At 42.5% G+C, this 25,067-nt stretch overlaps 1 protein-coding gene across 1 annotated transcript in view; it reads left to right on the top strand.

Moving 5' to 3' along the window:
* The window catches only part of si:ch211-26b3.4 (connector enhancer of kinase suppressor of ras 2), a 525,409-nt gene that overhangs the window by 216,308 nt on the left and 284,034 nt on the right, over nucleotides 1-25,067 (top strand). The window contains exons 5-6 of the mRNA XM_048604947.1: nucleotides 6,545-6,586; nucleotides 14,106-14,225. Of these exons, the coding sequence (XP_048460904.1) occupies nucleotides 6,545-6,586; nucleotides 14,106-14,225 (162 nt within the window). The remainder of the gene's footprint in view (nucleotides 1-6,544; nucleotides 6,587-14,105; nucleotides 14,226-25,067) is intronic.

Below are 25,067 nucleotides of genomic sequence, written 5' to 3'. Positions count from 1 at the left end.
TTTATAACATAAAGACTGAGATGAGTCCCCATCAGGAAAGATCTGTAGCATCTAGTTTTGTATAAAATATATGCATTTTTTTACAGTCAGACCGGGCAGAATCTAGTAAGGGGTGAAAAGGTACCCTGTTCAAGTTCCCCTCAGATATCTGATGTTTCAGATTTTGTCCCAGTGACAGTAAATGATTGGTAAAGCTAGTTTCAGGCTGAGATTGTCTGAGAGTTGGAGGGGAACTTTCTCTCCTTACACTTTGAGTAAAGGTTGACACTTGAAGGTGCTGTTGATGAAGCATTGGTGAGCTGCTGTTGTGCATTTTGTTGGGGAGAATTAATTTGAAGGTGGAGAGTGATTGCAGATCCCTGTTTCGTCCTGGACAGTGTTTGACTCCTTGAGTGTTGTTGGAACTGTACTCCTCCAGGTGAGTGGCGAGTAGCCCACCACCCTTCTGGCTTGTGCCTTGTCAATGATGAACAGGCTTTGGGGAGACTGGAAGTTGAGTTCCTCATAATAAAATGTCTGACTGCTGACCTTCTCTTTATAGCTCCAGTATTAATACTGTTGATTCCGTTGAAAAATTCGGATCTATGGTGACTCATGTGTTGTTAATGGCAGGGGATTTGATGATGGTGAGGCCATTGAATGTCAAAGAGAGGAGGTTAGGTTTTCTTTTGTTGGAATTGGACGTTACCTGAGATTTGTTTGATACGATGCTATGTGCTGCTTGTCAAGTCAAGCCTGTCTGTTGTCCACAACTTTTCAGAACACAGGCACGGACTGTATCAGCATCCGAGGAGTTGTGACTGATCCTGAATACTGAGTGATCATTAGCGAACAACCCACTTCTGATCTTATGAACGGAAGACAGTCAATGACAAAACAGCTGAAAATAGTCAGGTCCAGGATATTACCCTGAGGACATCATGCAGCAATGTCCCGAGGCTGAAAGGTTGGCCTCAGACAACCTCAGACATCTTCATTTTTGTTTTGACGTGATAGATATTAACCTACTCAGAGATTGTATTGCACATCTCCGGGGTAGGTGCGTCTTGAATCCAGGCTTCCTGGTCCAGAGGTTGGGACACTACCACTGTGCCGCAAGAGCCTGCAGCCAACTTGTTTTGTGCAGGCTTAAATCCAACCACTATATTCCAATTGACTTCAATTTTGTTTGAGCTCCTGCCATAGTCTGGTAATTGCGACAGGATGTAAAGGGCAGTCACTCCTACCTCAACTCATGAATTTAGCTGTTTTACCCAAATATGGACCAAAAGTACGTTGACCCTGAAAAGCTGGAGTATTTCACACTACCTCACAGGAGGAGAATTCCGGTTAGTCTGTTCGCTGTTGCTTTTGGTCCACTTTATGGTGGTGATATGAATTATAAACTACTTCGTTATTTGTTCGTCTCCCCAGTCTGGAGCCAGTCGATGCTGGTGGCCTAACAACTGCTAAATGGTAAATCCCCAGGAGATGCTGATACTGTCTATGCTAACCCCAGTGCCCTGTGCTGGATTCTCTGGGTGACCCATCATCAGTGGGGAGCTGCAGCAACAAGTAATGAAGCCAACACAAATCAATGAGACATTCAAAAGTTTATAAAGTTGGTGAATTGGTGCCTTCTCTTTCTCTCCCTCTCTGTACTGCATTGCAGACTTCACCTCCTTCTGATCTCTGTGGTCTCCTGTTAGACCTCCAGCTTTGATATCAAATGTGTCCTCCATAATTGCCCTGACACAGAAAGCAAAAATTTGCCCTGTATTTATGAATTATTAGCACAGTCACATAACTACGATGCTACCTTGCCTGTTTGTTGCATTTCAAAGTGTTATGTTTTATTGCAGAAAAAAGGTCAATGTGTAATGCTGTGATCTTCTAACGCAGAGCCAGAAATTTAAAAGCTGCAGTTACCATTTCCTAATTGGTCTCAGGAGTTTCCAAAGCAGTTGCAACGACCTGGACATGCCTATTTAGACTACTTCCTCACCTGCAGTATTTGAGCAGCAGTCATTAAAAGCCAGTTTAAATACTATTCTCTCAAAAGCAGCTAATCATCACAGTCTAACTATCGGTAATATCATCGGGAATCTGCAGGTTATTTAAAATAAAACATTGAAGTAAAAGCCCTCATGTTGTGTGAGTTTCCGGTAACAATATGTTTTCATAAATTTCCTAACACACTAGCCTATTATTCCATTGAATTGCATTGTAAATGCAGCACATAAGCTGTCCTCTCAGCTCAACAGTTCAGTGTTGATGCTGCATTTGAGCCACCTCTTGTCATAATACTATGAGAGGAACCTGCTGTTTGCCTCTCCCTGATATGCCTGTCTACCCTTCCTTTAAATGCAGCAATGCCACTTAATTCAGTCACTCCCTATGGGAGCAGCCTCTACGTCCTCACCTCTCACCGGACAAATATATTTCTTCTGAAGACCTTTTTGGTTTTACGGTGACACTTGCATATCGTGATGGCCTCTAGTTTTGATTATTCCCCACGTGGACACAGTCCCACCGTGACTTCGTTCTCTAAACCTTGTACAATTTTAAAGATTTTATCGAGGTTGCCCCCTTAGACTTTTCTTTTCAAGGGAAAAGAGAGTTAACCTGTTCACCTTTCCCTGACAAATGCTAACCTACAGCTCTGATATCATTCTTCTATATCTTTATTTTTACTCCATCTCCTGTGTTTCTGGAGAGAATAGATCAGTTGGCAGGACAGCTGGTTTGTGATGCAGAGTGATGCCAAAAGCATGGGTTCAATCCCTGCACTGGCTGAGGTTACTGTGAAGGTTCTGCCTTCTTAACCTCACCCCTTGCTTGTGGTGACCCACAGTTTAAACCACCACCAGTCATCTCCCTCTAATGAGAAAGTATTCCTATGGACTATAGTGATTTTATTTATTGGCAAGCGCTATACACGGTGCTGCAACAGTAGTGTGCCCTAACTTCTTTTCAGTTCTGTCCCTCACAAATAAGTCGTACATGGTTTGCTTTTGGAGGGCCTTATTACGAACGAATGAATGACTGTTACAAATGAATGACTTTTATTGTCGTGTGTATTTTACAGTGAGATACAATAAAAAAAATTGAAAAGCTTTCATTTGTCGCCATAATCTGGTGCCATTTTGATAGTTTAAGAATACGAGAAAATGAAAATATATAGCTTAAAGACAACCTGTGTCACCACTTCCTTTTTGTGAAATGTGGATTTGTGCTCCCAGATCCCATTGCTTCTTTACCCAATTTAGATTCTTATTTTCTGAGAAATATCATCTTATTTTTCTGTAGAAATTATAACATTAAGCAATTTCCATTTCTTAAACTTATCATGTGCAAGTTGCTCAGCTGAATGTGTGGCATATTAAAATTTTCTTGTATGGTTTCTAAAAGTGAGCAACTTCTGAGCAACCTTCTGTGCACCTTCTGGATTACACCTTAAAGGCAGCATTGACCTTCACAGCATTGGCTCCAAATATCCCAGGACTGGCCCTCCGTACAATGCTTCAGTCTTGGGAGGTGTAGCAAAATCACACACTAACATTCACTGGACCCATCACTGTTGACCTTGATTCCATTTTTGAGTTTGATTTATTGTTGTCACATGTACCGAGATGCAGTGAAAAGTGTTGTTTTATGTGCTAGATAGGCAGATCATCCCTTTTTTATTATCAAGTGTGACTTCTGTTGTTGACGTAGGCACCGTGGTAGGGCGGCTTATTCACCTTTTCACTGTATTTTTCATGTAAAAGCACACGTGACAGTAAATTTCTATTCTATTTTACAAAGTGCATCAGAGTAGCAGAGCAGATTGCAGAATACAGTATTACAGACGCAGCATTCTGGGTAAATTTACAAAACAGCTTCAGTATTTGTTTCAAAATGGTTGCCTCCAGGGCACCAAGCCACTCCGAAGCTTGCTCCCTGTGCAAGGTCACATGGAGAGAAATGCACATTTCCTGTTGATTCTGTGTCATAGTTTATAGTGGGCTGGATTTTCCAAGGAGTGGAAATTGTACGCACGTTGCCAACCCACCCTTCCTTTTTTTTATGGAAGATGGGAGCTCTGCGCTTCTGAAACGAGATTCCGACCTGGGCTCTTTCAGAAAAGCAGAGCCTGATAGTCCTTTCCCGGTGCAGAACTGCCAGAGCAGGGTGAACCATGGCCTTCTTTACACAGCACTCAGTTGTTGCATTCTAAAAGATAAAGGGTCCAGGCAAGCACCTTGGCAGCGAGTATCGAATGGTAAGTACATCATGTAAGTGTAATGTTAGGGCACTGGGAAGGACGGGTACCAGTTGGGTAGGGTGCCAGTGGTAGGATACCAGATGAGTAGGAGTTAAGGTGCTGGGTGAATTGGGGCACCAGAGTTAAAGGTGGAAATGTAAGAAATTCAGTGTTTATCCTAGATTGGGTTGGGTGGGTAAAATTGTGTCTGATGGGGCTGGTGGGGGGGTTCAAGTCTAGTGGCGGCATGTGGTGTGGCACATTTAGTTGATTTGGCTGTGTCGTGCCACATGTTCTGCAGTGGTGGGAGGGTCAGGTTTGGTGTGACAATGGGTGGGGGAAGCGGGGACTGTAAGAATTTAGGGGAGTTATAATGGAGAATGTGATGAATAAGAATGGGGTCTGTTCAATAGAGACTCAGGCGTTAGATGGTATATTTAGTAGTCTGGCTTTTCTTGATAAACTATTTACCTCTAATTCATTGGATTCATCTGACCTCTGATTGAATTGGAGACTTTCAAAGGACTCCAGGCATTGTGCAAAATTCCTGAGCAATTCTTTCAGAGTGTAGCATGATGGAAATTCCATAGAGTCCCCATGCACTACTGCTGTCTATGCTAGAATAACCATTATCTGTCTGACCAGTGGGAAATGTGGGTCAATATTTCTATTAAATCTGCACATTTTACATTATGTTTATTTGTTTGGAAAATGTTAAATTACAGCCAGTATGTTGGCTTTCAGAAATTTGTTTTCGACACAGTTATCAAATTCTAACGCTGATGCCTGACTTCTAATGCAGATTCTGCAGCCGTGGAGGCAGAATCCAGATTGGCCTGAAAAGCATGTAGCATCACATTGTGGCATCAATCCCATTGTTTCACTTTCAAAATTTGCAGCAGTTGATGGAATTACATCATGCATTCTTCCAGCTAAGACTTAATGTGATCTTGCAGCGCCAAAGCAGATAGTACTAACAATCAGTGAAGCCATCTTCTCAACAGTTTTAGTGGCTGTGGGCACGATAGCCCAGTGATGCTCAAAATAACCAAAAGTGGCATGCTGTAGCCTAAGTGAAACAGAACACCAACATACATTTGGAAAATTGCGATCAAAATAAAGGTTCATAGAGTCGTAAGTTGTACAGCATGGAAACATACCCTTTGGTCCAACTCATCTGTGCCAACCAGACATCCTAAATTAGTCTAGTCACATTTGCCAACATTTGGCCCATATCTCTCTAAACCCTTCCTATTCATGTACCCATCCAGATGCCTTTTAAATGTTGTAATTGTACCAGCCTCCAGTATTTCCTCTGGCAGCTCATGCCATACATGCACCACCATCTGCGTGAAAATGTTGCCCCTCAGGTCCCTTTTACATCTTTCCCCTCTTACCTTAAACCTATGTCCTCTAGTTTTAGATTCCCTTGACTATTCACCCTATTCATGACTCTCATGATTTTATAAATCTCTTTCAGGTCACCCCTCAAACTCTGACACTCCAGGGAAAATAGTCCCAGCCTGTTCAGCCTCTCCCTATAGCTCAAATCCTCCAACCCCAGCAACATCCTTGTAAATCTTTTCTGCACCTTTTCAAATTGATTAGCAATATGAAACATAGCTTTCAGCACAGATTCTATGATTCATGGATTCGCTTAGATGGTCTGTCAATATACTTGCCTTTTTACATGTTACAACCCTTACCTGATATAGAAAGCTGATTACTTAGCAAGGGTAGGATTGTGGATATCTGTATCAGCAACTGTGCTTGGCTGGATCCTGTACTTTTACACTTTGGGTTAATTTTGCATTATCTGACCAAAACAGGCTTTCAGTCTGTTCTAATAGTTTTCTGACAGAATGTCCCTGTTGTTTAAACAACAATACTGGTCTCTCTTTTTAAAAGTCTACCCCTACTCCACATACCAGTAGTGCAATAGTTTTTGGTTACAGTTTATCAGAGGACCATCAAGATTATACAATCCCAAAGAACTTAAATTTTTTGGCTTAGTTTTGTCACCTTGAGTTTGCATTATTTAATCTTTTGTGCTGATGTCTCCTATGGATCTTAGAGGAAGCTAGCATGTGAAGGCTTTATCTGTACTTTTGTAATGTTCATTTCTGCTACTCAGGCATGTGTTTTTGCCCATGTACCTTAAAATGATTTCATGGCTAAACTAAGTAATGGTTTGAAAAACTTTGAACAAAAACATGATCACTAACATCCTATGACTTGTTTCAGGGCCTCTGAGAAGCACTAAATGCTGTTTGCCAGAGTGGAATGAGATAATTGATTATTCCCTTTCTCCTCCTGTAGGACTGTACAGTCTATGAAACCGAAAATAAGATTCTCCATGTGGTGAGTTGTTAAAATTCCATTTATTTGACTGGTGTAGGCTTGTCTTAGTTCAACAATTGTTTCATTTTGTTTCCCAATTTGATTAATGTATCTAAGTTTTCCAGATTCCATTGGGAACTTAGGAGCAGAGTGGAGCATTCAACTTCTTCAGCCTGTTTCCCCATTGAATTAATTCAAAGTGGATCCAGATCTCATTTCTATTTACACATTCTTGCCATATATCCCTGATATCCCCCACAAAAGGATCTATCTCAGCCTTGAAATGGGTCTAGGAGCCTTTCTGCTCCTCTGATGCTGCTTGGCCTGCTGCGTTCATCCAGCTCTACACCTTGTTATCTCTTGAAATTTTAGCTGTTCTAGCCTTCAGGGCGAGTACCAGGTTCTTGCTGCTCTATAACAAGAATATGCTTCTTTGGTTCTCAGGTGCGGAACTAAGAACATAAGTGTGGTTATCTCTTTTGATTTCAAAGTTCAAACATTTATGGTTGGGAATTATGCATGTTTTGGTATTGCCAGAGTGAAATATTTTGTTTTGATGTATATTTGCTCATCAAAGGGAGACATTTTAAGACCAAAAGTAAACAAATTTAGAGAACCCTGTCAGCATTCACCACTCAGCTCATGCATAACACGCCTAGTGCTTGGAATCCTCCGCCCCCTTTCAATGCAGCACTGAAACATTCAAAATACGTACTTGGTCATCTAGAATAATGATACCAATTACCAGTATTATCAAATCAATTGATCAGAATTGATTCAGTATCATTGCAGTTTTGAATGCAAAATAGATATTTTTAAATCTTCACTTTTTACATATATGTTGTACTCCTTCAATAGACAAGACGTTTTCTGCTGTTCTAATATATCATTGCAGTCAGCTTGTGCCTTTGTGCTATTGAAATAACACTTGAGGTTGGCTCCTTTGTCAGAGGCTAAGAGGAAATTCCTCTATAGAATCCACTGGAATTGGCACCCGATCCCACACTCCCATCAGCGCCAAGGCAGCTTCATTGTAGCATGACCACACTCATTGTTTACAGTAGTTGAAATGACAAGTTCTATTTTTACTATGGGGAGTGATTCTTCCCATTGCTGTCCTTTCTAATTAGGCCTTTTGTTATACGTTGACGGAGTAAATCAAATTTCATTTCACTGCATGAAACTTGTCAGAATTTTTGGCAATGTTTTGTGAACATTCTGAGATGTAGTCCATTGTTCTGACAAAACCGCAAATCAAACTGAGGATTTAAAAGCAAATTGGATTAAGAACTCCAAAGGTATCAAATTAAAGCACAGAACCTCAAAGGTAATAGTGTTGGGTTTGGTTCTCGAGGCTTGTGCCAATTGACATAGGATCGAATGCATTAGAGAATTAATTGTGTGGCTCAGACAGTGATGTACGATGAAGGGGTTTCAGTTGAAGGGGAACTTGCACCATTAGAAGGTAACAGAGGGAACTATTCCCTGTGGCTGGGTTCCAATTAAATGGGCTGGGGTAAGTGTTCTGGAGAATCCTATGCCTAGGGCTGTTGATAATGCTTTAAGCTAAATTGCAAAGCTGAGATCAAGTGAAGAAAGAAGTCAAAATTTAAAGAGAAAAGTGAAGGCAATTGCATTGTACAATGTGTGTAAAGAGAAGTGGTGATGGTGAGGGATGGGAGGTGGTGTTTAATCAAAATAGAGTTCATGCTGTGAAGTTGTTGAACCCAATGTTTAGTCTCAAAGGTTTGGAAAATGAAGCGGTGTTCTTCCAGCTTGCTTTGAGCTTTGTTGGAACACCATGGCAGATCCAGGATAGGAATACTACTGTGGGAGCAAAGTGGTTTATTGAAATGGCAAGTACCTGGAAGGTCAAGGTCATTCCTACAGACAGAGGAAGTGCTCTGCAAAGCAGTTACCCAGTCAGTGTTTGGTCTCACCATTGTAATGGAGACAGTACTGTGAGCAATGGATATAGTAGACTAAGATTGAAACAAATACAAGTGAAATGGTCTTCACCTGGAAGGTATGTGTGAGACCTTGGATAGTGAGGAGGGAGGTGGTGAATGGGCAAGTGTTACACCTTCTGTGATTGCATGGGAAGATGCCATAGGTGAGTGAAGAAGTGTTAGGAGTGACGCAGGAGTGGACCAGGGTGTCACAGAAGGAATAGTCCCTATAGAATGCTGACAGTGGAGGTGAGAGGAAGATTTCTTTGGTGTTAGCATCCTGCTTAAGGTTATGGATGTCATAGAGACTGATGAGGTGGAAAGTGAGGACAAGAGAACTCTATTATTGTTTTGGGAGGGAGGGGAAGGAATGATGGCAGAACTGCAGGAGATGGGTTAAACACAGCTGATAGCCTTGTGGGAGGGGGACAGAGTCTTCAGTTGAGGAAAAAGGAGAACATATCAGAGACATCCCAATGTAAGCTAGGGAAGCTAGGGAACTTGGGGAAATAAATAGCGATGGCTTGAAAGGAGTCCACGTTACAGAAGAGGAGGTGCTGGAGTTCTTAAAATGCATAAAGATAGATAAATTCCCAAGATCTATTCAAGTGCATCCCAGGATATTGTAGTCAGCTAGGGAAGAAATTATGGGTCCCCTAGCAGAGGAATTTGTGTCATCAATAGCCATGAGTGAGGTACTGGAGGGTGGCTAATGTGCCATTGTTTAAGACAGACTGTAAGGAAAAGCCAAGAACTATAGACTGGTGAGCCTGATGTCAGTGGTGGGTAGGTTCTTGGAAGTGTTTCTGAGAGACAGGATCTACATGCATTTGGAAAGGCAAGGACTGATGAGGGATAGTCAGCATGGCTTTGTGCATGGGAATCATGTCTCACTAACTTGATTGAGTTTTTTGAAGAGGTGGTCAAGAAGGTAGATGAAGGCAGAGCGGTAGATGTTGTCTACGTAGACTTTAGCAAGGCTTTCCAAAAGGTGCTGAATAGTAGACTGGTTAGTAAGGTTAGATCACAAAGGATCAAAGGAAGCTAGCCATTGGATACAGAATTGGCTTGACAGTAAGAGACAGACGATGACGGTAGAGTGTTGTTCAGATTGGAGGCCTGTGACCAGTGATGTGCAGTGAGGATCGGTGCTGGGTCCACTGTTGTTCATCATTTTATATGAATGTATATATGGATGAGAGTATAGGAGGCATGGTTAGTAAGCTTGTGGATGACCCCAAAATTGGTGGTATAGTGGACAGTGAAGAAGATTATCTAACAGTACAACAACCCACTATCTTGACCGACTGGGCCAATGGGCTGAGGATCGCAGATGGAGTCTAATTTAGATAAATTTGAAGTGTTGTATTTTTGTAAGACTAACCAGGGCAGGACATAGACAGTTAACGGTAGGGCCCTAGGGAGTGTTGTCGAACAGAAAGACTTAGGGATGCAGCTGCATAGTTCCTTGAAAGTGGCATCACAGGTAAGCAGGTTGGTGAACAAAGCATTTGGCGCACTTGCCTTCATCAATCAGAGCACCGAGTACAGGAGTTGGGATGTCACATTACAGCTGTATAAGATATCAGTAAGGCCACATTTGGAGTACTGCACACAACTTTGGTTGCCCTGCTCTAGGAAGAACGTTATAACTGGAAATGGTGCAGAAAAGACTTACAAGGATGTTACCGAGACTGGAGGGTTTGAGTTATAAGGTGAGGCTGGATAGGCAAAGAATTTTTATTTCCGTGGAGCGTGTGAGATTGTGGGTGATCTTATAGAGGTATATAAATCAGGATGAACATAGATAAGGTGAATAGCCAAGGTCTTTTCCGCAGGATAGTGGAGTCTAAAACTAGAGGGCATAGGTTTTAGGTGAGAGGGGAAAGAGATAAAAGGGATATGAGGGACAATTTTTCATGCAGAGGATGGTGCATGAATGGAATGAGCTGTCAGAAGAAGTGGGGAGGCTGGTACAATTACAACATTTAAAAGAGCTCTGGATGGATATATCAATAGGAAGAGTTTAGAGGGATGTGGACCAAATGCTGGCAAATGGGACTAGATTAATTTAGGATATCAGTTCGACATGGACGAGTTGCACCAATGGGTCTTTTTCCATGCTGTACAGCTCTATGACTATGAGTAAGGTTACTGTGCTGCAAGCATATGGACATATGACATTGCAGTGATAACAGAGATTGAACTCAAAACAATGTAAGAAACAGGATCAATATTTTTTGAGGGTTCTGGAATTTGGACAGAGAAAATCTGTTCCTGTTAGTGGGAGGATTGAGGAAAAGGAAAACCAGTTGAAAGTGGTTGGAAAAGAACCAACACTGACACGAGAGAAAAAGTCACTTTTTTCACATAGCAGGTTAGGATCTGGAATGTTGCCTGTGACAGATTCATTGTTTGGCTGGCGGATCAGATCCACTAATCAGGTATTTGGACTTTTGACCCAGAAATAGTCCTGCTATTGGGCCAGAGACTAAGGCCCAAAGTTTCGCCAAGACTGAGAAGATGTCCTTGAAATAAAGCCTGTTATATTGGATAGAATTCACGTTTAACAATACAGAAATTGCATCATTATTACTGATAAGTATAGCCGACCCTGAAAGGGGAATCTTTCATTTATTGAATATCACATTTCTTCACTGTAGTAAGAAATTACACACTCTTAAAACACATCATTTGAAGTTTGTTGGTGATATTTTGGTTTTTACCATAATCTGACATGTATCCCTCCAATAATTTATGGTACTATCTATAAAAATGTGAAGGGATTCAGTGGTTTGCACTTCCTGATTTGCTGTCCATGTGACACCTTCATGCATTTGGTTCCTTCTCCTGCTTGGTGATATGATCGCTGCTAGAAACCTGGAGAGCCCCTTAGCACCAGATTCACGGTAACACTGGACTAGGGAAAGTCCAGGCCACAGCAATCGGTAGAACTTCCTTCGAGCTCAGTGGTGAACATTGACTCTGTTTTGATGTTCTCTTTTTGATTTGTAAAACTTAGGAAACTGAAAGAACTACTGTATTTTTGGTTTCAGACCAGATGTGTGGAGATATAGTTTTTGTTTTTGGTGATTCCATTGTTCCCTTATTTCAGCAGAAGTGTGGAAAATGCAAATCATTTCTGATTCCAGTCAGTTCCCCTGCTCTAGCAAATGCTCCAAGATTATAGCATCGAGAGAATGACTGGAACTGTGCGGAGGCAACGGGGATACTAGCTGCCAACTGAAGTGTTGACAAGAGTCCCTGTGCCTCCCCTTTCTGAGAAAGCCCGCAGCACTTTGTTCCACCCAGGCATTTGGTTGGCCAGTGGTGGGCCTACCTTCAGGATCAAGGACCCCAGGGGCTGATGTCCCACCAGCCAATGAGAGGCCGCCTGATGTATTGAACAGCATCGCCACCGGGAGGCGATCGTCATTGCCGGTACTACACTCAACTGAGGTCCAGGATTGTTCAGGCCAGAACTGATTGATGACAAGAGGGGGATTAGGTTGCAGGTTACGACGTGGATCAGCAGCAAGCCCAGAGGGTTGGTTCTCTCAGTCGGCCTTCCCGATTCCAAGTCCCTCGATCAGGGAGCCTGCATGGATTTGCTTGTTATGCAACTTCCAGTGCTGACAGGACGAGGCTCTAAATACTCACTTAAGGGTCTCATTTGGCACTGGGCTGGGACGGAGATCGACAGGTCTTTCCAGCTCAGACATAATCAAAATGGAGTTAGGGAAATGATGAGATTGGTTAATATGATTAAATGCCCATTAATCATCAAACTTACCAGAGGGGAAGGTGCAACATTTCCCACATGTCTGTCCAAACTCATCTCAGTTCCTGCCATCCCAGCTTTCTAACACTGCACAATAATGGATCATAAATCCATAAATGGAAAGCATTAGTTTTGTTGTGTGCTCCTCCATTCTTCCGGAAAGATTATTGGAGTATCTGGTGAATGGAGCTGAGTGTTTGGCTCCTTCAATTTTGGTGCCATTGGGACTTTCAAAATGGACAATAAATCATGACAGTAGTTCATATAAAGTGCTGTTAATACCTCAAAGAAATAACATTTCTAGAGTACATGCTTTGTCCTTGTAGTGTCCAAAAGAGCAACAAATAACATTTGGAATGTATTCATGCGTTTCCTCAGCCAATGTGGCAAGTGGATTGTACACATCAGAGTTCCAAAATAAGAGGGTTAATAAGTTAATTTGTTTCATTATGCTGGTTGAATATTATTCTTCAAATAGCACCATGTGATCTTTAACATTCTCCTTATAGGGCAGACAATATTTTGTTTTCACCTCAGCTAAAGGAAAGCAACTCCAAAGTGTGATATTCACTCTTTTCCAAAAGCAGTCTCCCACTTTATGTCTTTCAAGTCCCTGATGTAGAGCTGAAACTCACAGCTTCTGGTTCTGCTGCAAGAATGTGACACCAGAGCCAAGGCTAATGTGCACACTGCAACATGAAATTGCACAATCTCTGTCGATGATATAAGTAGTGATAAGTCAAGTGAATTTCTCTTCTTCTGCCCCACATTCATTGACTTGCTGCTCGGTGGAAGAATACAGTTAAGCAGCACGTTGTCTTCTCTCTTAGCAGGGTCCCAAGTGATTTATATGCAATTAATTACTTTGAAATGTAATTGTTGTTGTTTGCTTGCCAAACGTGGCGACCAATTTGTTAACAACATCTTATGAAATAGTGATGATATGAACAAACAATGAATCTTTTTGGCTGTGGTGTTGAGTAAGGGTGAAATGTTGGCGTCAACACCACATTATTCAGAAAATGACAGAAGATTTTCTTTTGTGGGATATCCCGTATGATTCATTTAGGCTTGAGAACTGATTCTGATTCCGTTCATCCCTAATACAATTGGGAAGTCACTATTGTGTGTGTATGTGTTCTGGTGTCATTTATAAAAAGAACTGTGAAACATGTACAGAAAAATTGGACACCCTTTTTCTTGACAAGCTTCCAGTTTTGTGAAGTGTACGGATTGGGTGGTGATGTGAACATAATCTGTCAAAATAACCAATTCTTACATTATTTCAGAGGGAGGGGTGGCGATAACTGTCTCACTTTTTGATGAACAAAGCTGTATTGTAAATGAACAGTTCCATTGCCAGCAGAAATTTAAATACTGGATTCATTCATTCTGCAAAGTGTGACACGAGCCAGAGAAGAAACAGTTGCATTTAAATCTTCAACAAATTAACATTGCTGTGTCTGTGCTGACAGTTCGGCAATTACTGGACACACAGCAACATATAGGTAAAACAAAGTAATAAAATTGTAGATCAGACATGAAATTCAGGACTTACCTAAGAACGTGAGCCTGAAATGGTGATGAAATTGACTCAATTGGAAACACACAAAGCATAAAATACAGAGATAGTATGTATGATGATGGATTAACAGTGTCTCTCTTTCAGCATAATGTATTTTATGCTGCATGATTAATGACAAGCTTTCATTTGGTAACTATAAAAAGAACAATTGATGAAACGAAAAGGAAGCTCGCATTTATTTTTCACATTACTAACACCAGTCTTTGACTCTTTGATTACTTACAGTGTAAAACATTATCTGGGATCTGTGATCACATCATCTCACTGTCATCGGACTCCCTAGTGTCACAGTCTGCACACCTTGAAGTTGTCCACCTAACAAATGTCATGCCCAGTGAGGGCTTGGTAAGGACTTATTTCTTTCACATCATTGCCAATATTGCATAACCATGTGCAATAAACTCTCTGTTTACTGCAGCTTAGATTAATGCAGCCACCATTTGGTGATGGATCCTTGCAGCGGTATATTTTGTCTCCAATCTTCTGCTGTGTTGTAAACCTACACATTACCTATACAGGTAGGGCAAGGAGGTAGGTCCATAACCCAAGCTATACAGGATGGGAATCAACATCTGTGCTGCTGACATAGGCAATTCAGCCAAAACATTGGTGTCATGTCACTTTTACATGTTTGGAGCAACGTATGACAATTGCTCCAATTATTTACATAAAATGTGTGACCAGGAATCTCTCCTGCTCTTACTACCTGTTATTAGAAGGATTAGCAGATTGATCCTTGACCTGTGTGCCTGCTTTATAAATGCATGTTCCTTGACTGTCAAGTCCTGGGTGGTACTTGAACCTGGAGCTTCTGGTTCAGAGGCAGGCCGCTACCCTCTGTGACCCAAGACCTCTGTTAATTACTTCAAAGCCTTTATTTGATTCATTCCAATGTATTTGAATGTGATGGTGAAAAATCTTCACACATGCTGCAGCTGTATGAGACATTGGTGAGGCCCCATTTGGAGTACTAGGCGCAGTTCTGGTTGTCCTACTACAGAAAGGATATTATTAAACTAGAAAGTATGCAGAAAATATTTACTAGAATGCTACCTGGGCTGGAAGGTTTGAGTTATAAGGAGAGGCTGGATAGGCTGGGACTTCTGTCCCTTGAACGTAGGGGACTGAGGGGTGACCTGTAAAATCATGGGAGGCATAGGTAAGGTGGATAGCCAACAGCTTTTCCCCATTGTGGATTTAAGGTGAGGGGGGAGAGATACAATAGGGTCCAGCAAGGCAATTTTTTCCACACAGAGAGTGGTGAGTGTCTGGAATAGACTGCCAGAGGTAGTGCTGGAAGCAAGTACAATTTCGTCATTTAAGAAACATTTAGAGATGTACTCAGATGGGATAGGTATGGAGGGGCAGGGACCAAACACAGGCAAATGGGAATAGTTTGAATTGTGAAAACTGAGCAGCATGGGTAAGTTGAGCTGAATGGCATGTTTCCATGCTATAGACATGTATGACTCTATGACTTTATGCTCTCTAGGTTGGCCAAACTAGCAGGAAGGCTGTGTGAGAGTGTGCTGTGGTGGGCTTAACACCATATGAGAGCTCAATGTTCATCATTGATACTGAGACCTATTAGACCAGTTTGCACTCGACACTCTTTCCATATTTCTTAAGATGCAATCAGAAACTGATTTTCATTAATTAATTGCTTGCAGGTCTTCTCGGTCAGGGAATAATTGATGGATAAATCAAAGAAAAATAACTTTAAACTGTTTGAAATGTACTCTTTTGCACTAATGTTTTTGAGTCTCCATTTGCAAGAAATTTTCCTTATGCTGTTGAAAAGCCTGTAACTATACCACTCAAAACATCTTTTCTTCTCCTTGACCTGCCTTTGGTGCCTCCTGAACCTCTTGCCCCTTGCAGATTCTGCTGATTTGTAATGTTAAAAATTAAAGTTTGAAGTTAAACAAGAAATAGATCAGTTGGAGGCATGGGCAGAAAAATGGCAGATGGACTTTCGTCCAGTTGAGTGTGAGGTGATGCATTTTGGAAGGTCAAGTACAGGGGAAATTATACAGTGAATGGCACAACCCTACAGAGTATTGATATGCCGAGGAATCCGGGTCTACAGGCCAACAGATCACTGGAGGTGGCAGCGCAGGTAGGTAAGGTAGTTAAAAAAAGGCCTATCGCATGCTTGCCTTCATTGGAAGGGGCTTTGAGTACAAGGACAGGCAAGTTATGCTGCAGCTTTATAGAACTTTAGTTAAGCCACACTTGGAATATTGCATACAGTTCTGGTCACCACACTACTGGAAGGATGTGGATGCTTTGGAGAGAGTACAGAAAAGGTTTACCAGGATGTTGCCGAGTATGAGGGATTTTAGCTATGAAGAAAGGAATTCTGAGGAAGGGTCACCTGACCTGAAACGTTGACTCTGATTTTTTCCTTCACAGGTGCTGCCAGACCTGCTGAGTTTTTCCAACAACTTTGGTTTTTGTTGGATTTACTAGGTTTGTTTTCCCTGGAATACAGGAGGTTGAGGGGCGACCTGATAGAAGTTTATAAGATTGTGAATGGCATGGATAGAGTGGGTCAGGCCCAGGGTGGAGGGGTCAGTTACTATGGGCCACAAGTTCAAGGTGGGGGTTTTGGGGAGAAGTTTAAAAGAGATGTGCAAGGCATGTTTTTCACACAAAGGGTGGTAAGTGCCTGCAGCACGTGGCCAGAGGAGGTGGTGGAAGCAGACACAATAGCAGCGTTCAAGAAACACCTGGACGAATACATGAACAGGAAGGGAACAGAGGGATACGGATCCTGTAAGTGAAGACAGTTTTCATATGGAAGAGCAAAACGTCACGGTGCAGGCTTGGAGGGCCGAAGGGCCTGCTCCTGTGCTGTATTGTTCTTTGAATTTTGCCAATGTCAGCTTCTAAGAGCCCTCTCTTGCTTTCCTCTTGGGCCGTGAGATTGTCTGGTGGCAGATTGGACTGACTAGCAGAGAAGCTTCAAGGCCTTTCAAGCAGTGGGAGGTAAAACAATAACAGCTTGCATTTATGTTGTGCCTTCAGTAATGTAGAAAGAAAGCACAGTTGGCAGAATTCACAGAAATAGGGAAGGTTGAGGTCGGGATGGGATTTCAAAACAAGGTGCTGGGGGCCATGCAAGGAGGGCGGGGGGGTGGGTGAATTGGACAGTGGCATTTGGCGCAGGATCGTATAAAGGCTGCAGTTTTAGAATAATTACAAAGAATGAAAGGCTAATCAGGAGATTTAAAGAAAACTAAATCAGCAGCACAGTAAATTTCGCAGTAAAGATTGAGTGTGTCATAATACAGTCAGATGGTTGACAAAGCTGAAAATAATTGTCTGTACTATAAAGCTGATATGTGTTATAAAACAGAGTCTGAAAAAAAGCACACAAGGTTAATTTTCTGGAGAAGGGTCTCGACCCGAAATGTCATCTTTCCTGCTCCTCTGATGCTGCTTGGCCTGCTGTGTTCATCCAGCTCTACACCTTGTTAACACAAGGTTAATTAAATCTCTTTGAGTCATCGTGTTCATTTGTTATGTCTCATAGACTCGGAATAACCACTACACACTGTTTGGCCCCTCATGTCCATGCAAGCTCTCCGCAAAAGCACTTCAGTGAGTCCCACTCCTCCATCCATTCGCCCTGGCTTTACCAATCTTTTCTCTTCCACTGATTATCCACTTCCCTTGTGAAAGATGCGAGTAAATTCCCTCCAGCACAGTCTCCAGCAGGGTATTCCGAATGCCAGCCACCTGCTGCCTAGAAGTGTTGTCTTTATCATGTCATGTTTGGTCCTTTTGGCAAACACTTTAAATTGGTGTCCTTTGCTTACTGACTCATCTAACAATGGGAATGGACTCTTGCCCTCTAGACTGTCCAAGGCCTTCATTGCTTTGAAAAACTCTCTCAAATCCTTTCCCAGTCATCTTTAAGGAGAGCTTCTCCAATTTATCCATGGAGAATTTGTCTCTCGTCCTCTATACTATCACTTTAAGTCTTTTCTTCGCCCTCTCCCATGCCTTCATATCCTTGCTGAAGCAGAATTGGATCAGATATTCTGGTTGAAACTGAACCCAGTGTTTCATCAAGGTTTACTATCATCTCTTTGCTTTTGTAGGCTTTGTCTCCGTTGATAAATCCCAGAATCCTGTATGCCTCATAAAGTAGTTTCTCACCCAACACTGCCACGTTCAATATCTGTGCACTTGTAATCTAAGGTCCCTTTGCTCATGCGTCCCCTTTAGATTTCAATCCTTTGTATTGCCTTTGCTCATTCTTCCTGCAAAAAAAAATCACATTGCAGTTCTCTGCATTAAGTTTCATCTGTCACATCTACCCATTCCACCAACCTTTGTCCTCTATCACCATTTCCCCCAAACCCGCAGCACCACACCAAGGTTTCAGGTTTTATGTTTCATGTTTCATGTCATCTGTAAACTTCAAAATTGTGCTCTTCGCACCTAAGCCTAGGTCATTCATGCAGATTAAGTAAAGCAATGCTCCTAATAGTAATGCCTGGAGAACCCCATGATGTACCACTATAAAAAAAATCACATTCACCACTACTTTTCACTTAATCAATTTTATAATCGTATTGTCACTTTCCCTGTTATTCCATTGCACTTCGAATAATACTGGGAGGCATTTATCATATGCGTTCTGTAAGTCAATGTACACTATATCAACTTCATTACCCTCACCGACTCTTTCTGTTAAATGGCCAAAAAGCTCATTCCAATTGGTTAAACATCAGTGGTCCTCAGTGAATCAATTCTTTCCTTAGTTATTCCACATTTGTCCATATTGTCCTGGATTATTGTTTCTCAAAGCGAGTTCTCATGACGCAAGTTAAGCTGACTTCCCTTTAGTTATTGGGCTTAACCTTTCACCCTTTTCAGGTCAGGGTGAAAAATGTGCAGTTTTCCTATCCTCTGGCACAAGGGCAAAATTGAAGAGTCAATGTCTACAAAGAACAACAGGCATGTCCTTCCACTGGATAGAGACAGTTAGTTATGTATAGCTTGAAGGTATCCACTGCATTCTTGTGGGGTAAGGTGAAGAGACAAGCCACAATGAACTAATATAACTGATACAGGGATTGAACCCACACTGTTGGTCTTATTCATCACCATCATTGGTGGTCCCTTAGAATCAAGGGTGACATCTGTCACACTGCTTGAGTCTTTGGCTCTGAAAAAGAACCACACGGGACTCAAAATGATAACTCCGTTTCTCTGTCCACAGGTGCTGCCAAAGAGTGTTGGTCATCGGTGGGTCTTAGGATGCCTGAAGAGGTCAATTTTGGATCCACAAGTTTTTCCACAGTGGGACGAAGGTTTGGGTGGAGGGTGGGAGGATGTTACTGCCTGGTGGGTGAAAAGGAATTTGTAGGCCTGCCTGCTGCAGCCGTTATACATCATAGTTGAGGTGCTGAACCTAAAAGCGACCTGTACCGTGGTGGATCTGGAGATGCCATGCTGTCACCTCTACTTCCTTAGGACGCTAAGGAAATTCAATATGTCCGTAAGCACTCTCACCAACTTGTACAGATGCACCATAGGAAGCATTCTGTCTGGATGCATCACGGCTTGGTGTGGCAACTACTCTGCCCAGGACTGTAAGAAACTACAGAAAGTTGTGAACCCAGCCTAGTCCATCAAGCAAGCCAACTTTCCATCCATTAACTCTATCTACCATTCTCGCTGCCTCGTAAAGGCAGCCAACATCATCAAAGACCCTCATTATAAACTCTTCCAACCTCTTCTGTCAGGCAGAAGATACAAAAGCTTAAACACACGCACCAACATGTTCAAGAACAGCTTCTTCCCTGCTGTTATTAGACTTCTGAATAGACCTGTCAAATTTCAAATTTAATGCAGAGCTTGCTTTTTGTGTGCCTTCTTTGTCCCTTGCTCTGTTCTGTCACCATAAGATCTTTTTATGTTATGATCTGCCTGTACTGCATGCAAAACAAAACTTTTCAGTGTACATTGGTACAAGTGACAGTAGTAAATCAAATCAAGCTGTTGGCAGCTTTCTCCTCCTTGTCAGAGGTGTCAATGCCTCAGTTCTTTTCAGCGGCCTTGAGTGTATCCCTACACCTTTTCCTTTGAGTGTTGCTCAGTGGAGAGCTGGGAGAAGAGACCCAGCTGAAGAGGTGAGTTTTAGAGCTCCAGAGGCAGTGGCCTATTCCCTTAGAGTTGATTCTTCGGGGATTAGGCTTTGACACTGGTAGACATAGTGATACTCCTGTTAGTCTGATTGGGGAGTGAGATGCACTCAAAGGATTTCCACCTGGTTCTCCTCGATTAACAGGAGCTCAACCATCACCCTCAAAGCTGCAAACCATTAAGCTGAGAGACGACCACATCAAGGAATGTGTTATCCATGACACGCACAGCCCTTGTTGCTGGCCAGCTGCTAACTATGAAACTGCTAAAGCGAACAGAAGTAAATTGTGGATTTACAACAAACGTTGAAAAGAACTCATTAGTCAGCGCCCTACTGACAATACTTTGATCATTTATTTTGCCTTTCCCTCCATGCTTGCTCTCTCATTTCTACTGCTGTGTCTCAGAACTCCATAAGAGTCTTCACTCCTTCACATTTGTGAAGAGCCAGTCACCTCCTTCATCACTATTTTTATTGATTTGCTTCCTCGCAGACTCACTTCCTCCTTGTCATTCCAATAGACACACTCGCACTCACTGTGTCTCTGTCAGATTGCGTCCGTTGCACCCAATATCATTCTCTCTAACTGACTCCTCAGAATCACTCTGTGTAAATCTAGCTGACTCACTCACACTCACTTTTTCTCTAATTCAGCTGATTCATCTGCCTCACTCCCACGCTCTCACTGACTGACACCTTGGTACTCCGTTCCTCTCTCACTTCAACTGACTCACTCTCTGTCTTACTCTGACTGACTCCCTTACATTCTTTCTGTAGTTAATTCCAATTTACTCCCTTAGACTCTTTACCTCTCTCACTCTGACTTCCTCATACTGACTCTCTCTCTCACTCTGATTGACACCGTCTCTAAATTTGAATGACTCCCAAGACTCATATTCACTGTTTATCTCTCTCTCGCTCCTACCACGCCCACCTCTGTGGATAAATGTGAGGTGATGTACTTGGGCAGACAAAAAAAGGGAATACATAACGAACGGTAGGACCATGGGAAGCACTGCGGATCAGAGCAACTTTGGTGTGTACACGCACCAGTCCCTTAACGTATCAGGACAGGTGGATAAAGTAATTAAAGTGATAAAGTGATGCATCTGATGCACATGCCTTTAATAGTTGAGGCATAGAGTTTAGGAGCAGGGAGGTTATGCTGGAATTGTAAAATGTGTTAGTTAGGCCACAGCTATGTGCAATTCTCGAATCCACATTATAGGAGAGATTTGATAGCACTAGAAAGGGTGCAGAGGTGAGTTACCAGGATGTTGCCTGGGCTGAAGAGAGATTGGACTGACTGGGGTTGTTTTCCTCAGATCAAAGGAGATTGAGAGTGGACATGATTGAGATGTATAAAATTATGAGGGGCGTTATCAGGAAGAACTTTTCTCCCTTGATGGAGGGTTTGCTGACTGGGGCTATAGATGTAGGGGAGAGAAGGCTGTGAAATGTGAGGGAAAACCTTTTCACCCAGAGGATGGTGGGAATCTGGAACTCACTGCCTGTAAGGGTGGGAGACACAGAAATCCTCATCACATTTAAGAAGTATTTAGATGTTCACTCTAAAGGCTTTGGGCCAAGTGCTGGAAAATGCTGGAGAATAGTTAGATGGCTGTTTTTGAATGGTACAGACATGATGAACCAAAGGGCCTTTTTCTTCTGTGCTGTTGATCTCTCTGATTCTATGACCATCCACATCACACTTGCATTCTGTCATAGACTTACTTAGACTGAATCGTTTCGACTCGCTCTGTCTCTCTCCCCCCCTCTCTCTCTATAACCTCAACTGACTCTCTCACACTCAACTCCCTGTCACTCCAACTGTCTCCGTCACACTTAATTCTGATTAAAGACCCAGACTGACTCATTCTCCTCCTCTCTCTCCTCCATTCTTCCCATAACTCCCACTGACTCCCTCAGTCTCACTGTTGTTCTCACTCTTACTGACTCCCTCAGTCTCGTTGTTGTTCTTACTCTCACTGACTCCCTCAGTCTCGTTGTTGTTCTCACTCTCACTGACACGTTCGGTATCTCTATCACTCTCACTGAAACTGACTCCCTCAGGCACGCACTCTCTCCAATTCTGATTGATGCTCTCAAACTAACTATGTCTGACTCTGACTGATTCCCAGGATACTCTGTTTTCTACTGTCTCCCTCAGGTCACATTCCCTCTAGCTCCCATTGACTGCTTCAAATTCACTTTCTCTATCTCAGACTGACTCTCTCTGCAGTGTGTGGGAGTTTGTTGACAGTTTGGCCATTCCAAGCAAACATCATTGCAATTGATTCATCCATTGTGCAACTCTCCTGCTCAGAGTCATGGAGCAGGAGGGCTGCCTGGAGGCAGTCACACATACAATGGAGTAGAAGGTGTTGCTGGGCGGTTTGTTTGTGACATCAATTACAACACATAGGATTGGAGCAAAAGGAACAAAGCAGAGAACGAGATAGGACTGATAAATTAAACTGCATTTATTTCAATGCAAGAGGCCCGAGAGGTAAAACAAGTGAACTCAGGGCATGGTTGGGAACATGGGACTGGGATATCATAGCTATAACAGAGATAGTAGGAACTGCCAATGCTGGAGTCTGAGATAACAAGATGTAGAGCTGGATGAACACAGCAGGCCAGGCAGCATCAGAGGAGCAGGAAAGCTGACGTTTTGGGTCTGGACCCTTCTTCAGAAATGGGGGAGGGGCAGGGAGCTCTGAAATAAATAGAGAGAGGGGGAGGCGATGATAGAAGGTGGATAGAGGAGCAGGTAGGTGGAGAGAAGACGGACAGGTTAAGGAGGCGGGATGGAGCCAGTATGTGGCTCAGGGATGGACAGGACTGGGAGCTTAATGTTCCAGGGTATAGAAAGGTAGAAGGGGAGACAGTAGAGAAGTTAGAGTGGCATTTTTGATTACGGAAAATATCACGACTGTAATTAGAGAGGATATTCCTGGGAGATTGTCATATGAAGTTATTTGGGTGGAACTGTGAAATAAGAAAAGGATGATCACCTTATTGGAATGTACTAGAGACCCCCTCCAACAGTCAGTGGGAAATTGAGAAGCAAACTTGTAAGAAGATCTCAGTTATCTGTAAGAATAATAGGGTTGTAATGGTAGGGGATTTTAACCTTCCAAACATAGGCTGGGACTGCCATAATGTTAAGGGCTTGGAAGGAATGGAATTTAGTTAAGTGTGTATAAGAAAATTTTCTGATTCAGTAGGTGGACTCATGTACTAGAGAATGAGCACAACCTGATCTACTCTTGGGAAATAAGCCAGAGCACGTGACTGAGGTGTCAGTGGGGGAGCACCTTGGGGCCGGTGATCATAATTCTATTTGTCTTAAAATAGTTATGGGAAAGGATATACCTGATCAAAAAGTTAAAGTGATAACATGGAGGAAGGTCAATTTTGACGGCATTAGGCAAGAACTTTCAAAAGTTGATTGGGGGCGGATATTCACAAGTAAAGGAACATCCGGAAAATGGGAAGCCTTCAAAAATGAGATAACAACAGTCCAGAGGCAGTATGTTCCTGTTAGGGTGAAGGGCAAGGCTGATAGGTATAGGGAATGCTGGACGACTAGAGAAATTGAGGCTTTGGCCAAGAAAAAGAAAGAACCATATGGCAGGTATAGACAGCAGGAATTGTGTGAATCCCTAGAGGAATAGAAGGGCAGTGGGAGGAAAGCTAAGAGGAAAACCAGGTGGGCAAAAAGGGGACATGAGATAGCTTTGGCAAATAGGGTTAAAGAGAATCCAAAGGGTGTCTACAAATACATTTAGGACAAAAGAGTAGCTACGGAGAGAATGGAGCCCCTTAAAGATCAGTAAGGCTGCCTATTTGTGGAACCACAGGAAATGCAGGAACGATAATAAATGAGTACTTTGTATCAGTGTTTACTGTGGAGAAGGTTGTGGAAGCTAGAGAACTTGGGGAAACAAACAGTGAAATCTTGAAAAGTTTGCACATTACAGAGGAGGAGATGTTGCATGTTTTAAAATCCATAAAGGTGGATGTATCCCTGGGACCTGATCAGGTGTGCCCTAGAACATTGTGGGAAGCTAGGGAAGTGATTGCTGGGCCCCTTGCTGAGATATTTGTATCATCGATAGCCGCAGGTGAGGTGCTGTAAAACTGGAGCTTGGCTATTGCAATGCCATTATTTAAGAGAGGTGGTAATGAAAAACCAGGGAACTATAGACCGGTAAGCCTGACATCAGTGGTGGGCAAGTTGTTGGAGGGGATTATGAGGCACAGGATTTACATGTATTTGGAAAGGCAAGGACTGATTAGAGATCGTCAGCATGGCTTTGTGCGTGGGAAATCATGTCTCACTAAATTGAATGAATTTTTTGAGGAAGTGATGAAGAGGATTGATGAAGGCAGAGCAGTGGATGTTTTCTATATGGACTTCAGCAAGGCGTTCAATAAGGTTCTGCGTGGTGGACTAGTTAGCAAGGTTAATGGGGAGAACTAGCCACTTAGATACAACATTGACTCAAAGGTGGTGATTGACAGAGGGTGGTGGTGGAGGGTTGCTTTTCGGACTGGAGGCCTGTGACCAGCAGTGTACTGCAAGGATTGGTACTGGGTTCGCTGCCTTTTGTCGTTTATATAAATGATTTGGAGAGTGATTAAAGAAGTCATGGTTAGTAAGTTTGCAGATGACACCAAATCTGGTGGTGTAGTGTGCAACAAAGATGGTTACCTGAGAGTACAAAGGGACCTTGATCAGATGGGCAAATGGGTCAAGGAATGGCAGATAGAGTTTAATTTACATAATTAATGGCACTGACACCAGGCAATTTTTTGTGAGTTCCCTAAATGTTGCTGCATTTTGGGAAGGCAAATCAAGACAGAACTTATACACTTAATGGTAGGGCCCCGGGGGGGTGTTGCTGAACAAAGAGACCTTGGGGTGCAAGTTCATAGTTCCTTGAAAGTGGAGTTACACATAGAAATGATAGTGAAGAAGGAGTTTGGTATGCTTGTCTTTGTTGGTCAGTATAGGA

This window comes from Rhincodon typus, chromosome 14 (assembly GCF_021869965.1).
Source record: "Rhincodon typus isolate 14 chromosome 14, sRhiTyp1.1, whole genome shotgun sequence".
Taxonomy (NCBI): Eukaryota; Metazoa; Chordata; class Chondrichthyes; order Orectolobiformes; family Rhincodontidae; genus Rhincodon; species Rhincodon typus.
Note: the sequence above shows the minus strand (reverse complement) of the source record. Positions and strands in the feature narration are given on the sequence as shown.